Here is a 17267-nt window from a genome sequence, read left to right as displayed (position 1 = left end):
TGTCACTGCTGTTTTATCCCAGGCAACAGGATGCTGACACACATGAAAAAACAAGAAATGACAAAAAGAAAACAAAACTGAAAACATAAGTCTATTCTAGTAACACAGACTATTGGCTACAAATGTTCCACAGAGAAAAAAAACCCAGTGAGAGTTGAATGTGTTGCTTTATTTTAGTTTTGTGTTTAATGGAAATGGATCAACAGAAACATTTTGCTACAGATATTCTCCTTTTTGGTTTGCACCTCCACACACACACTAAACCTGCAGGTTTTTCAACGGTCCACTTTCCATGACCGTCTCACCTGGCACTGACATCTGTCCACAGCTGACCTCAATATGAATTCAGCACTTTGTATTTACACTAACAGTGGCCAGAGGGAGAGTGGGGATGGAAAACTAACCATACGGGTTTCATTCATTCTAGCCTTTATAAGGTACATTTTGTAAAGCTATATTGTTTGCAGCAGGTGACATATCTCACTCCCTTATTAGCAGTGTAGGACTCTAATTTGATCTATGAGTCAGATCTGAATAACTAAAGAAGGATTGGAACAACTTCAATAACCCCAGAACAACATTTTAACTTGTAAAGTACTTTCTTCATGGTCAAATACTAGTAAAACTAATGACAATTGCCATAGTCACCATGTTTAGCAGTAATTTAGCAAATGCTATCACGCTAAATTTAGCCAGTCACCGTGTCAAACCGTAAAGGTCAGTGTAAGAATTGTACATACAAACATACGTATGGGCAGCAGTGGCCTACATTCAATTTCTGCCAACATATCTTTCTAAATGTAACACACTGGGTATTTAAGTATGTTACATTTCAAAGGTTACTGTTAGCATGTTGATGTCATGTTAGCACAGTTCCACTGAACACAGCCTGCTGGTTTAGGCTCTCAGGCTCTGTTCAAATAACACTGACTGAAATAACAGTGTCTAACAGTGACATTCAATGACAGGTAACACGGATTCAAACCCACCAAAGAATCAAGTTCTCTTCTATGTGATGAAAATAATTATGTTTAATATAAGAAATGTTTAAGATTTAAATTAATATTCCACTGCTTGTGATTTCAGCTGAACACAGTGGGGGCACAAGGCAGGAATCCCAGAATACGCAAATGACAATATGAATGGCATTAAAGTGGTCATTTGCAACATATACGTATATCGTGCATATTTATATTTAGATGACAAAGAGTTTTTTGATATATCATGCAGCTAAGTAGTATGTACAATTTATTTATTATGACAAGGCAGAAGTGCAGAGACAAAGCATACTTGTGTTAGCCTATGCAGTAAACATGACACTAGACATGATAAATAATATCTCTTTTTGAAAGTAGTAAGTAGAATTTCCTGAATTCATACAATTACAACAAAGACTACATTCACATCTATTTGTTGTAGGTCAAGTGCTTTTCTCAAGGCCACTTGAGTACCTATTCTTTTTACTGGTCACTTTGTTAACCCTTGTCATTCTGTGGCTGCTGGAGAATAAAGATGTGACATCCTTTACAGCTCAGGAAGCTAACTTAGCTCTAACTGATCATGACAGTTAGAGCTAAGCAGCATGACAGGAAATAAAAATACATCACTGGCATCAGCACAAGTGTCTGACCAGTCACACTCAACAGGGTTTGAAATATATGACTTCAGCTCTCATGCGTACCTTTTTATAACCAGCATGTGACACATAAAGACACAGTTCACACTTTGTTCATTCATAACACCTATTACCTAAAACAAAAAAAACGCACTGGAAATAGAAGGAATTCATAGTCATAGTCATTCATAAAGATAGCTCTGCTATGCACATTGAGCTAACTGTGACAATTGAAGCCTTCCAAATCAAAGAGTCTCCCAAATGATTCACAAATGTTTAATTTTGTTCAGTCAATGAGAAGCTAGAATGAAAATGACCCTTAAACGACAATCAAGTATGCTAAAAATAACTGCTTAATTGGCAGACTGAACATGGCCATAGCTATATTTAGGGGTTATTTGAAGCCTTGTGAGGCATAGGAACGGGGCCTTACAGGACACTCTGGGGCAAAAAGTGGATTCCAGCCATGGTTGCCCACCCATCAGCAGTCCATCTGACATGAACCGGGCAATCCCCTGTTGAGGTCACCCAGCAACATCGGCATCAGCTGTTACTGCACAAATTGCTTTAGAAGGAGGACAGGTCTTCACCATTCAGCCTCTTATAATTCAGAGCAAGCAATGAGTCATCATTGAGAGAGAAGACTGACTGGTTATCACAGTTTAAACCCATTCGGTTAAATGTGTGAAACTGAAAGAAAATGCAAAACACTGAAGGGAGCTTTCCTGACAATTTACAACCGACTGAAAGTGCTACCTGAGATAAGAAAAGGTCTATAAATGAACGGTTATTAAATATCTAGAAGGTGTCAGTGATAACATACAGTAGGCAAATTATTCCTTTTATGGCAGTACAGTAATGATACCATTAGCCATCTTTCTAGCATCCACAAAAGGTTTTATATAATATCAAAATGTTGTTGTTACCATTCAAATTACGGTAATTTTGATGCAATATTTTCTTCTTTTAAAGACATGTATTCCTTCAGAACTCTTAGAGGGGGGAAATACAAAAAAACAGTTCAGTATGTGGACAAAATAGGCAAGGACAGCTATGTAGGACAGAGTGCTGATACTTCCCAAGAGTAAAGATGAGTATGTAGCAACACAGACATTGATGCTGCTGAATACCTTGGTACCTGCAGGTATAGATTAATCAGTCCATTATGTCCTCGGGTATTTTTTTTAACGGTTGTAGTGAAATGGGTGTATCAAAGTCAGACAGCTCACTCATTGGCTGTGTCATCAGCGTGCCTTAATAAGGAGAGCAGAATCTCAGAGCAGCACAGATGAGGCAGGAACACGGAGGAACGTCTGGAAAATAAACACCTGCCACAAAGCTGGCTCCTGCTTCCCGTTAACCTCCTGGTTAAGAAACGACACTAAAAGCACAGAGACCCGACAAACCCACGCAAAGAACCATGTACCATGTGCTATTATGGAATTACATGCGACACCACTATTGTTAAGACCAGTTGTTGCCCTTCTATCCTTTTCAGGCATCTTCACAATTCTTTTAAAAACATGTCGGAATCTCACTTTCCATTTAGTCTTTCTCTCTTTCCACAGTATCGATGCCAGAACCCCTTTAAACAGATCCTGTTTAACCTGATAACAGTGCTTAGCTCCAGTTACAATCCACTTATATACAATGAAAAGGCCTCAAGAACCTATTGGTACAGCCAATGTATTTGGCAACAGCTCACTTTGTTGGCATTAATTGTACAAGTGTTATTTATTTAATACATTTATTTATACGGGGAGGTCTCATTGAGATTAGAATATATTTTGCAAGTAAGACCTTGACCCAGTAAATGCAGGGGGTTTTTGGGGACAGTGTATGCCAAAAGATTAATCTATCTACAGTTTACAGGTGTACAGCTTTAAAAATGAGACATCTACACAAACGGAGCCACCAACAGCGAAAAACCTGCAAATGTGCTGATTCAACATGAGCCAATTAGCTACGATCTCTCAAGAAGACAGAAAAAAACAATTGAGAAAAAAAGGAAAAGAAAACTGGGGCAATATTTATGGAGGAACTCTCCCTCTTCCTGATGTTCTGTTGGAGCAGAACAACAGTAGTGGAAGGACAAGAGAAAGATTATCAACATGTCAGATGCGTATAGGAATGAGCTTTGAACGAAAACCCTGTCAGAGGATGCCGCTGAGCTGACATCTTGACAGAGAAAGTGAAACAACAGATATCCTTTATTTACCCAGGTAAAAAAGGATATCAAGGACAAAGTCAGTTATGATACGGCTTGCATTTTAAAATTGAAAAGTGGCCTGAAAAAAAGTGTGTGAGATACATTGATTGGATCTTCATCCTTGACTTTTTCAGTTAATTCCCACACCACATGGACATTTCCAAAAAAAGAGGAAAACTATGCAAGATAATCCAAATAAGGCATGCTGGGCTGCACACTTGAGGAGAAGAAGGGATGAAGGGATCAAACGGGATGATCATTTAAGAGGGAAAGCATGAACTCACTGCACAGTATTAAAGAAATCCTCAGTTGCTGAGCAGCACCTGTTCATGTTCTCTGTTGATACTGGATAACAATCAGTGCAGCGCTCAGATTTGACCCACACACCAGTCTCACTACGTTCAGAGGTCAGCAGCAATGGGTTTGTTGCTGTGGTCACATATCAAAGGAAAGCCCTCCTGTAAATCCACTGGACCCACACATACACACACACACACAGGCAGCATGGAGGAGTGACGGCACACATGTGCGCCAATCAATAACACACTCAGCAGTCAAGAGATGCAGTGTGCATGGCCGTCGCTCTTTCCAACCAATAAACGCACTCTCTCTCTCAGCACACTCGGGCACACACACCCAGCAGCCAGTGTGATGAAAGAAACAGCAAGGTGCATGTGCAAACAGTCACATGTCTGCACCTGTGCAGTGTCAATAAATGGGAAAAACAAAAACACACATCCATCAGCACGTGCAGTCGTATAACTGTCATCTCTATGATGTGAGCCCACCTTTATACTTCTCTCGGACGTTTTCATATGCTTGAATGAAGTCTTGTTCCTCTGCGTTCGGAGGCAGGTAGGCGGGCTCGTACATGGCCATGCCGGCTCTTTCACCCTCTTCTTTTTCTCTTCCTCCTCCTCTTCCTAGTTTCCCTCTAGGTCAGCTCTTTCCTCTCAGTGTGAGGTAGCCTGTGTGCTGTCCTATGTCTGCTCTGTCTCTTTCTCTCTCTCAGCTGTGTGTAAAACCTCCACAGCTCCCAACTTCATTCCACAGCCGTGCGCCACACCCCCTCCCCTCTGCACTCCCGTTCCTCCCTCCTCTCTAACATATCCTCTCATTGCCTTCAAAAAACCTGATAAAAAAGGTCAGGCCCCTCCTCTTAAAGATACACAGACTGAGGCAGCAGGCATACACACTCACTGTGTGCTGCTTTCCCCAAGAAGAGCAGTGCAGCAGCATGAGCATGAGTCTGGAAACATTAAGCTGAATTCGACTCACATGGTTTGCTCTTCTTATCGTCACACAAATGACATTATGTCTGTTATATCAACATCATACCACATTACTACTGTATAAAATGTGTTGATATAAATGGTACAAGGCTCTATAATTACTTCTTTTCTTAAACAAAACAAGCAGCAAGTGTCCAAAAGTAATGCAATCAACCATCTTCTACTGCTTTATCCTCCACAGGAGGGTTGCAGGGGTTGCTGGTGCAACAACCCTACGACATACATATACATTTCATCAATCAAAAGGTTTTCCCCCTTTTTTTGTACCCTTCCTCCACTAAATCACGTTTCTGCCGAACTTTTACAACTCTTCAAACACTAGATCGCTGATATTTCAAAAAAGATTGAAGCTTCATACGTTACTGCAATCCCATCACATTTGAAAAGGAAGCAGCCAGTTGCTCTAGGACGTAATGTCATCACAAAGAAGATGTGTTGCAGAAAGGCACTCCAGCTGCGAGCTGTCCGGTTTTCATCCAATCACAGAGGAAAGTTGATTCCTTCCGAGCAATAAAGTGCAGTGTAGATATGACCTTGACATCCCACAAGAACATCAGCTGTTAGTGGAGCCACTGACTATTCAAAATTCCCCCAAATGATGACAGGCCTCACCGAAATAAATTATAGTAACAAAAATAGTAACTTGTCTACTACGCATGATAAGACATAATCTGTTATTCTGTGCCAATACATGATACAGATTCCCACAAGGGGTAATGGTTAATATCTGAGTGAGCAAAACAATAATATTATTTTGCCAAAGGAAAGTGCACACTGTTGTCTATAAATCAAGTCAACTAGACAGGGATTGAATAAAGGAGCTTTATGATGCCATGTCTCATTAAACCTGTAATATTTACATGCTGATGTGTGTAAATCAGTTATGGCATAATAACAGGGACCTGCCAGGAGTCTTTCCTGAGAGGAAACAAGATAAGTCCACTCCAAACCTTCTGCTGGTGCTGCTACAGAAGGGTGTCTAATCTTTACACTCACTCTAACAGGATATTTTACTACTCTACTTGAGCAAAGTTCAGAAACAGAAAAAAAAAAAAAGTCATACCTCATATTATATCTTCCCCACAACCATAATAACTATCATGGCAGGTTTCTCCTCCCTTTCCCTGTGTTTTTCTTTCTGTTTTGACCTATATCCTGAAGTCCCCCCTAAACATCTCCACAACTCTACTTATCCACTCCACTGTTGCGCTAACTGATGTGATATATGTCTGGGCCTATTCTTGTGACTTACGCAGTTAAAGTCAGGTTTTTGTTGTGGATCTACCAGTTACACCTTTTTTTCCTGTGCTCCAGGTCTTACGTGTGGTCCAGTTCTCAGTTCCTGTTTGGACACCGCGACAAGGACAAACAAGGACAAATCGTGGCCAGCCACTGAGCCACTGCCTTTGTTGTTCTCAACATTATTTACTCTCTCAACGTGGTCAGTCTGATTCACTTGTGTCCCTTATCGTGGATAATTTAAATTCGCCTTCATAACAACATCTATTTTATTCAAGATTTTCACCATAGAAGAAATAATCTAGAAATACACACGATATATATAGATAGATATATATATATATATATATATATATGGACGATATAAAACAGTGCAGACAAGGGTCTGTCGAAAGGCCAATATACTAGATTGTGCAACTAGCAAAATAAGTTTTAAAAGCCCAGAGAACAAACAGTACACGGATAACCCTTCCTCCTCCAGAGGCAGCATTTAAGAGTCAACAGTAAAACAGTACAGGGTGAGGTGCAGCAGAAGAATAGAATAGAAGAGAACAAGTTCACTCTGGGAGAGAGAGTGAAGGGAGAACAGAGTACAAGTGTTTCCCAGTTAAACAGTAATGCAACCTCAGTGTTGTATTGCTCCTAAGTGGAAACTGGTCGAGATGTTTCAGACTACAAGTTTAGCACATTAGCCACAATTACCACTCTATGACACCAGATCTCACGCATAGTGATGACAATTAGAAGGCACTTTCATTTCTCGCTGGGCACATGCTGGATCATTCCGGGCCTCTGTCCACTCCCAGACAGCTGAACAACCATGGTTGGCATTAAGGCACGTGATCATATGGTCAGTGTGCGTCACATAGAAGCTGAGGACAGACAGGATAAAAAAACTGTGAAATGCATGTGTGTGTGTGTGTAGTTGGCACACAAAGTTTCCATGTGCGGGTGTATGTGCACTCTCATCTCAAGTAAAAATAGTGTTTGTGTATTGCATTTGCACTTCATATGATACTTTGGCTGCTCCCAGTGGATGACTGCAAACACGACAAACAACGCTTGGAAATTAAAGACATCCTCTTCCATACAGACTTAAAATATAAGATTCATACCAAACAGGTTCAAGAAAGTTTTGCCATTATTATCATAAGGATTACACCATTAATTATAATGATGTATGCCAAAATTATACCTCCTAACTGTAATGTTTAAATTTTTATTTTTTTTAGGGATAGGGATCAGTATTGGTCCGATCACTGGCTTGGATATCAGATAAAAATATAAAATCTGATACAATCCAAAAATCCTATAGATCGGATGCTTCACTATATGGACAAACAAAATCAGCAAAAGCATTTTAGCTCATTCATGTTTGGGCTGTTTAATTCTTCTTTTTGGGAGAACAATATTTGCTACACAGTTGGAGAATTATGTCGTTCATAGTTCATAAATGATCTGAAATGACTGTATCAGACTAATAGGTACTGGTAGATACTCCTGATTCGTGGTATCGGACACAAAAAAGGTATAGTGGAAGAAGCATTAAAAGATTTTATTATTCATATTAACTATAAAAAGGTGCAAAAATAGCAACACTAGCACATTTATTGCATTCCAATGTGGCCAACTCACAAGACAGGTGATGATGCATTTGACATCAATAAGTTTTTCTCACCACATTGTTCTGAGAAAGAGTGCATCTTGTGTATGTATCTACAAAGGGAATTATTGAAGCACAAGTCATTGCTGATGTGGAAACAAACGAAACCATGTGAGACGCACACACCTAGGCAGGAATTTAATACTAGCCAACAGCTAGACTGATAGTCTGGCTGTGGAAGACGGCAAACATCTTCACCCCGTTGATTGCGGAAGTTATTCCATCAGTAGCAACAATTGTTTTCCTTGTTTGTCCACCAAACATGCACTTCGACCCAAAATGATTTATTTGAAACAAATCACTCTGTGTTGTCTTACTGTTAGCAGACAAACTATTATCAATAGCACTGCAACAGAGGCACAAAGTTCAGGAACCCCTCATCTAAAGCACAGGTTAAAGAATGTAATGTGGACACATGGTTCACATAAAAGCAGGCAGCATGTCTCTGTCAGCCGTCATGCACAGCCTACCCAGAACACCTACGGTCTCCCAGAACACCTTGCTCTTTTACTTTTCTGCAAACTATCAAATACATTTACATTTGTTCATCCATTTTTATAATTGAATTATTAAATAATTGCTTTTTATTCAGGGAAACTGACTGAGGATTACAATGACAAAAAGTAAAATTATAAAACTAATTCAGGGCAGACAGGCAATGATAAACGTTATAAAACAATGACGAAAAACATTATTAAAACAGAAAATGAATCAGTAAATTAAATTCTGTTCAAGAAAAAAAGTCATATCTACATTTCATGTAATTTTCATTTCATTATTCTCATGTAAAATATACACTTGGAGGTGAAGGATCTGTGGTAGTCATAACTAACAGAGTGAGATATCCACCAAGCCGCAAACTAGACAAAGTTTTAACCCTGTTTTAACCCTGTGACATGTTGTGTTTTTCAGGAAAAAAACGTTATCTTTTAATTTTAGCCCTAACCAGATGCTCTTTGTACCTAAATCCAACCACATGTTACTCACTCTGCCTAAACCTAATCACATTCACAACCACAAATATCATTTTGATGATGAAACATGTGTCCATCCATAAGTGAAGCCCTCAGTTCACTTTATCATCATCTTAGAAAGACAAGGGCAGACTCACTGGTGGGTGTTGCAGTGTATTGCAAACACAGTGTAATGTTGCAGTAATTGCAGTAAAACCATGAGCGAGAGACAAGACTCAAAACACACATAAAAACCTGGCTCCCTCTTCTGGTTTTCCACAACATAAGCATGTGTGATGCAGAGTAGTGGCTGGTTACTCTGCTACAGCTTGTTTGGATCTGCCCACACTCATTTGCAGAACATCAGAGCAACAGTGTGGGTTCATTTGTCTCACCCTGTGCACTGTGTAACAGAGAAGGGCATAAATGCCACATGTGGAATTAAAAATGTTCTGTCTGATGAAATAAGGTGGAGCGCCGTCACACAAGGACCACACTATGTAGTCAATGTTATTTGAGAAGGGTGTGGGAAATGAGACACATTTTTCCAGAGTCTGTGCTGACTCTCCAGAGTGAACACTTTCTGCATTGCAGCCACTTAAATAAAAAAGTGCCCCCTGTTGGGCAAATTGGTTAGTGCTGTTTGATGTGAGCTGTGTTTGATTAAGGAGCTTGATCTGTGGTTAGAGGTCATTTAATAAGCTATTGTGATTTCACGCACAATCCCAGCATTTTTAATGTACACATGACATTTCTTTAAAGAGGTTCTCATCAGTGCGTGAGATCAACAGGCCAAAACTACCAGGCATTATATTCTAAAAATATTCTAAAATGAAATTTGCATCAAAGCATTAGTCATTTTGCAAAAATGTCTAGTATATTACATAAATAAATAAATATTATTTGCTTAACGTCACTGATGGGATTAACTCCTTAAATATTGAAATTTGATTCCAAATAACAACACCTTTTTTGAATATTAGGTGATGCAGTGGGAGTTCTATCCGTACCACAAAAAGTATTCAAGTTCAACACCCAGCCCTAGTCCATCTATTTGTCTATTCAGCTCATTCAGCATGGCATTGAGAGATTCCTGAAGTGAAGGTCAGTAGTCGACCACATGAGGGCAGGGTTATGCTGCCGAAAGCATTAAGGATGCTTTACATTTTTAAGCAGGATCAAAGATGACTTTGGACCTCTCCTGCATTGACCCCACAGACACAGGGTGGTATGTCTCTCTGCATTGTCAGTCTTACAGCAACTGGAGAACTTCCAGCTCATTCACTCATTGGTTTGTGAACACACACACACCGTCTATGTAGCCTAAATGTCTCTCAAGAAACAACTTTTATCATGATTATACTTCTGGTTGGGATGATTCCAGGGGTTCTTATATTACTTCTGATAGTCCACATCCTACTAACAACTGCTAGGTAATAAGATCCAAGTATTTCACTTAAAGTCCTCACATAACACCAGGTCTTACTCGACTCTCATTCTAATATTTCAGCGCCCTTTCTCCCAGCCAAGGCATTAGAACAGCATCCACACTGCTAAATGTTGATTCCTAACAAACTCAGGGATCTAAGTGAATGGAAGCAGTCACCTACAATGATTCAGAAGATAAATGCAGGTGGAAATGTGGTTGTAGTTTTTATTTTTTAGGTGAAAGGCTATCTAATAATACTAAATAAAGGGCTGACCAGATCAACTTCAAGAGTGTTTATATATAGGCAATGGGACTTGCTTGAGTTTAGTTGAAGACGTTAAGCTGAAGATGCGGCTTCTACAGTTCTGGAACAACATTGGTATCAAAGTTGGAAAGACTCTGTCCTCCCATGGAGAGAGACAGTCTTCTCCTGGACACAGCTTGAGAGCTCGCCCTCTGTGTACCCTTCTCGGACATGCTCATCTATATAGAGTCAGCCAGTGAGTCAGTCAGCAGAGACAACAACAAAAGCTCAGCCTCACCCATGGTTGCTGACACAGCCTGATCTGGCCTTCTGATGGACAGAGGAAGAGAAATAGAGGATGTGTACACAGGCCCATTGTAGGTGCTAAAGTTATCCTGACTTCCCCTCCACCGAGCAGAATCCAGGTTGCAAAATAAACTTGATCAAACACTGTGTGCTGAAATTAGCACTCAGAAAATAAGCATACGACATGGATGTGCCCTTATTGTGCATTTTAATTCTGTGCTGCAAAGAAATGGAATGCATTCACTGCATTACACAGACATGAGTCAACAGCATTGATACTACATAAAGACTGATGCCAACAAAAAGATATCAAATGTCTAGTATTTTAAATACACATCGTCATGTTTAGTTGGATGTTAGGATTCATTCCTAAGTGATTTTACATGAGGCCTTACCCTGGCCATGTACTGTGGAAATGTATCTGCCGTATGCAATTAGCACATCACACTATGGCACTGCCAAGCCATATTGTAAATAAATAATGTTCTTCCAGCTTCCCTACAGCACAGTCCATTGTTCAAGCTAAAGGAACCACACCTCACACTTTGAATACGGCTTCTATTGTTTTCTGAAAGCGCGTATCCTGCTCAGTTGGCGAGATGAGGGAAAACAATAACCTTCCATTAGTGTACAGACACATGTGTGTCACCCACAGTGACACTTGCAAGGTTAACTGTATCTCTCACCACACAGAAATCCTGTTGTCAGCCCTTTTCACTAACACACAAAGAAGATACTTGGCACACATTTACCATGTAAGAATTTATAGTTGCTATTTAAAACTTTTCAATGTGATGATGTTATTATTCCACCTCATTTGGACAGGGGGGCAGGATGTAACATCATTTGCATGCTGCATCCTTCATCTGAAAAAGCTTTCCGACCTGACGGAGGGAGCGTTTGTGTGTATACACTGGCAGCGCAGGGAAGGGTGGGGGCGAGAAAAGCATTTATCCTGTCAAACTGATGGTTTGGAACAGTAGAATTTACTTCTGAAGCTTTCTGTGGGCAATTATTATCTTTTTTCAGTCCTACTCCAACCTGTTTGCAGCCACCTCACTTCCTGTGCGCAGTGCAGGATTGTCACAGGGTAACAAGACATGTAAACACCATTATACTGAGAAACACTGAGAGTCATGTGGAGCTAATAAGAGCACTCAGCATTGTATGAACTTGTTACAAAAAAATAATGCTTGTATATTCATCCTACCTGCAATGCGAATTACAGCCCTCTCAGCTGGATCCAGGACCTCTCCTGAGGCAGATTTAGATCGTTTAACCCTCTGGTGTTTGGACAGGTTCCATGGCAGGGTGTCACCAGGACAGGGGACGCTGCTCCTCTCATCACAGTTCTCCTCCTGCGGGGCTCGATCCCGTCGTCTGTCTTTACAGGTCGCCATCACCTACCTGTTGCAGGATTTGGAGGGCAGTGTTTTGAGACTGATAAAAACCCATTAGGACTGCAGACATCATAAAAACCACACATTCAACACTGTAACAACCTCAACCCAAGTGGAACAGTAACATTGATCCATATATCTATATACATATACGTATACGTATACATATATATACATATACGTATACATATATATGTGTATATATATGTGTGTGTATATATATATATATATATATATATATATATATATACTGTATATATATATATATATACACATACATATACACATACATATACATATATATATATATATATATATATATACACACATACATATATATATATATATATGCGTATATCATGTGAAATGGCATACATTCTCAAAGCCAAAAAGCTTGTGTTTGTGTAAAAAAAGCTGTGAACGATCAACTTTACCAACATTATCCAAGACTATAAGCACACATTCAACAACTTTAAATTCTCCAGCCTCATGCCATGTAAATCATTAAACTACTGACTCATTAATCCAACTGCAAAGAACCACAGTGTGGAAGAGACACTAGTGTGTTAGTGACAGCACGGCCAACACTCAGCTGTAGTGTCTGTGTGCTGTCTGACCTCACTCTTCACAGGTTTATCTGCCAATTGATATGTATGGAAAGATAAAAAACTTAAAGCAATAGTGGACTTGATGTTAGAGAGAGAGAGAGGGGCCATAATATGCAAAATGCAGAGCTCAGACACACAGTGTACTTTGTGAGATATGATTGGTGGCGTGTGGAGACGCCTACAGGGACACACAATGATAACAGTGCTCATGCAAAGTGGAAGTGTGGACATTGCTAAAAGGCATCAAGGACGTTTTTATGTTCTCTCTGCATAATACATGTGAATGTGATACGACAAATAGCATATTATATTATGATAACCCGAAGAGTAGTGTAATTATTTTGCACAGGTGCAAATCACTCCACTTGCATCATCATGTCTAAAGTGACAAAGCAGATGAAATATAACCTTTATCACAGTGAAAAAGCACAACACATGACATCACACCCTTCTATTTCCCATTAATATTTGGAAAAAAAAGTTTCAAAAATAGTTAAATGAATATTTTAGACTGAAACAATACCATCTCTAATATTTGCATAACTCTTAGAGGTGTGAAAAAACAGGTGTGGAGACAAAGCCCAATACAGTACATAGTGCACACCCTGGCTGTGGTTTGTAGTTTAATGAAAACACAGCCTCCACTGAGAAACCTGTGCTTAGTTAACACACGGCAGTTCACCATGCAATAACTAACAGTAACGTGTCATGCTATTTTGCGTCATGACACACACTTTTTGTCAACGCAAATACTTCAGGAGAATTAAATAATAAACACACCCACGACATGAGATAAACATCTGTTCAAGGACGCAGTTACGGTAGATAATGTAACTACCATTTCACACAGCTGACCAGGGTTCAGAGTTCAATCCTGCTGTGAGGTTATCATCCTGCACACGCAAATATTTTTGGCCAGTCTGGAGAGCATTTGGATCATGATGCGATCGCACAACAGGTAATGGCATACAAATGCAAATGGGCAGTACATCATTTAATCAGAGCTGTTTTAATCAATTATTTTGTTTCTGTTTTGAAGAGCTGGAAAGGCTCCAACCTAATGTAAGTGTAACTTGTGTCAATGATGAATTAAGGTACATTCACTGATGTCATGTCACTTAATCCAGGTACTGTGTGTTTTGTTATGTCCTTATGGGGATGAGAATTTTTTTCAGCTGCTTGGATAAAAAAACAAATCCCATCAGTCTAAGCTATGGTTATGATGCATTAGAGACCAGACCACAAAGTGATGCTAGAGAAAAAAATTAATGGCCAGTACTGCTATAAAGACACGTCTACTAGCTGGCTAATACTGTAAATCTAATAAAGTAAAAGTGACGGATGTCATTTTTATCTTTATATTCAAGTAACAACTTCATTAAGTGCTCTCCGATGTCAAACTTAAACATAGAACATGAAAAAGGTAACAAGATAATTCTGTATAAAGTGTGTCTTTTGTGAAAATTACACAAAACCAAGCAATGTAAATTAAACATGCACACAAACATACACCTATGCAAGGGAATGCATAAATGTGTGTGGATATACTGTATATGGATTTTATTTACAACTTGTAATAGGACACATACAGTGTCATTAACGTCTGCTATTCTCCAACTGGGCACATTCATTCACGTGCAGTAGAGCAATTAAACACCTTCAGCACAAACTACTGGCTGATCCCAAACACACCCTACAACACAAATGAATTATTAAAGTGATTCTATGTACTATCCAAGCATAGAAATGTGAGAAATGTGTATATTTTGTCACAGGAGTGATTACAGTGAGAAATTGCATTTTTTTTTTGATCCAATAGTGCAATTAGATCCCATGCATGCATGTTTTGTCAATTTCAAAAGCATCTAGCAACACAAAGATGACTCATGATGAAGTTCTGTGAACACTAGGCCAACATACCAGTCTTTCTAGTATAGTTCACACAGTAAAATGATCATTATGCATTGTCTTACCTCAGTGCTGCTGGGATCAGTGCGTAAAAGCCCCGGTCAAACAGCCATAAATGCATCTGCGTCTTCCAGGTTGTCAAACAACAAATACAGTCGTGTGTGCAGTTGAGTGACAGAGCATTGCACGTGCGTGGCGGTAATAATGTCCACAGAGCCACTCCTTGTCCTGTGACAGGAGGCAGGTCTGTGTGGAGAGGAGACGTCCCGCCGAGAGGAATCCGCAGTCATCTGAGAAGCTGTCGGTTCGCTCGCTCCTTCCCGTCCAGCGTCCCTTCCTGCATGGCGACACTTCTCAATTCAAACGTACCCTAACGTCCCGGAGGTAGCTGTGACTTCCCGCTTCTAGCCTCCATGACCGCAGAGGGGCGACTTGGGCAACCGTTAATGGCTTCTCCACGCCGCGGTGTTGCTGCTGCTGCTGCTGCCGCTGCCGCTGCTGTGGAATTGCTGTACCGATCGAAAGCAATTAACAGCCTGGCTCCATCAGCCGGGTCTGGTGCTGCGGTGAAAAGCTGCATGACTCACTTATCGCGTTCGATTAGTTATCCTGGCTGTCTCAGGTTGTTGTGTCTGCAGGTGACCGCAGAGGAACTGCAAAATAATAACCATAACAATAATAATAATAATAATTAGACTACAATTAAATACAAGTGATGCGACTCAAGGTGTTCAATTACATAATTATCACACCTGTCACTTTATTAGGTACACCTGTCTACCTTGAATCCCATGGCAGCAACTCATTTGAAATGGGAAAAAACAATAAACAATAATAACTATACAAACTGTATTAACGTAGCTCTCTTATTAACAATTTATTCTATTTTTTTTTACACAATACGTCTACATTTCCTTGTTGTCACATGTTTGAAGAGGAGTCAGCAGAAGTATAAACATATATGTTCCTACCCCATTCCTACACACAACTCATTGTAAGGACTACTTTATCCCTTCACCAAATATTTACACAATATACATTCTTAATGTTACAACAATACTTCTGGCTTTAAACACTGAAATTGTCATTTCCCTTGTCTCTCTGAAAACAATTTCTTTATTTCAACTTAACAGTTAAAATCAAGTAGGTTTAATACAAAGTGCTTAACAAGAAGTATTTAAACAAACAATGTTTTAAGAAAGGTCTAGGGATGTAATTTGTCTAAGATCAATAGGGAGAGAGTTTCAGAGTGTCTGAGTGCTAATGGCAAAAAGGCTTGATCTCCTCATGTCTGATATTGAGACTGACAGATTTTTTGTCCCTGATGGACTGATCTGATTATTTCAGGATCTGCTGATCGACTGAGATTTGTACTCACAGCTAGCTCGAAGGTTTATAGAACATGCCTTGGTCAGATAAATTGGCCAGGCTCTTTTGAAATGATAGACCGGCAACAGTAATTTAAATAACAACTCATTACAAGCAAGGTAAAGATCTTTAAATGCACAATCTGTTGAACCTTAAGCAGAAGGCCACACTACACCACGTGCTGTGGCACCTTCACTCAGCTGTTCACCATCATATTAAATATTAATTTGGCACCAAAATAAAGAAACAGCGTAAAGAATGGACAAAACCGAGCAGGAATAATTATTTCCACTAAAGACAGCATCCACGGACAGAGGTGACCCGTGGACTGACTCTATCTGAGGTTGTTCAAGGTTCCCTGCTCTCACAACACTGTGCACCTGCTCACCTCTGCTAGTCAACAACAACTCAATTATCTTGTCAGTGACAAATGTCTCACTCTTTCCTCAAAGGCTGATGTGTGCAGTTGGGCAAGGGCAACGTCTCCTGAAACGTGGGGTAAATTATATTTCAATCAAGAGACTTGTGAATTTTTGGCGCTTGAACATGATGAGACAGTGATAGCATTGTTGAAGGCATCTGCTTCTGGACAGCAACTACAAATTATTTAACATCCAAGGAACTGATGGTGACGAGACTGATGAAGGATTAAGAAAGATGATCAGAAGGGTTTATGATGAAGACTTGATGATGGGGGATTATAGATGCACATGATGGCAGAGTGAGAGAACAAAGGAAGAAAGAGACAAGATATTGTCAAAAGACATCAGAAAGATGATTGGTAGATGCACGTTACAGCAATATTTGGGCTGATGAAACCATCTGACCAACAGCTGACTGCACCAGCTGTGGGAATGTTAGCGAGAGGCATGATGTTTTGTTCCTGAGTGATGAAAAGAAAATGTTTCTTTTGTCAGTAAAGAAAAGTGACCTTGTAAGTTTACAGCAAAAGTTCTCATCTAAAAACCTAAAGACTAAACAAGCACCATGAACTGTTTGTGATACTGCAGGATCACCTGAGGTGTGGGGGTGT

The 17267-nt window shown here is 39.8% G+C and overlaps 1 protein-coding gene across 5 annotated transcripts in view; it reads right to left on the bottom strand.

The window, feature by feature from the left end:
• LOC122774388 (plectin-like) overlaps nt 1-15308 on the bottom strand; it is a 109247-nt gene extending 93939 nt beyond the window's left edge. For 4 of the 5 annotated variants that reach the window (XM_044033582.1, XM_044033594.1, XM_044033583.1 and 1 more), the window contains exons 1-2: nt 14932-15308; nt 12161-12357 (exon numbers count right to left, since the gene is read on the bottom strand). In XM_044033582.1, coding sequence (XP_043889517.1) covers nt 12161-12350 — 190 coding nt within the window. In that variant the 5' untranslated portion in view covers nt 12351-12357; nt 14932-15308. Of the gene's footprint in view, nt 1-4612; nt 4852-12160; nt 12358-14931 lie in introns of those variants that run through there. The other variant, XM_044033590.1, reaches the window with a different exon arrangement.
• Nucleotides 15309-17267: the final 1959 nt, after the last annotated feature.

The sequence above is a fragment of the Solea senegalensis genome, linkage group LG9 (genome assembly GCF_019176455.1).
Source record: "Solea senegalensis isolate Sse05_10M linkage group LG9, IFAPA_SoseM_1, whole genome shotgun sequence".
Taxonomy (NCBI): Eukaryota; Metazoa; Chordata; class Actinopteri; order Pleuronectiformes; family Soleidae; genus Solea; species Solea senegalensis.
The sequence above is the reverse complement of the archived record's forward strand: the minus strand, read 5'-3'. Positions and strand labels throughout refer to the sequence as shown.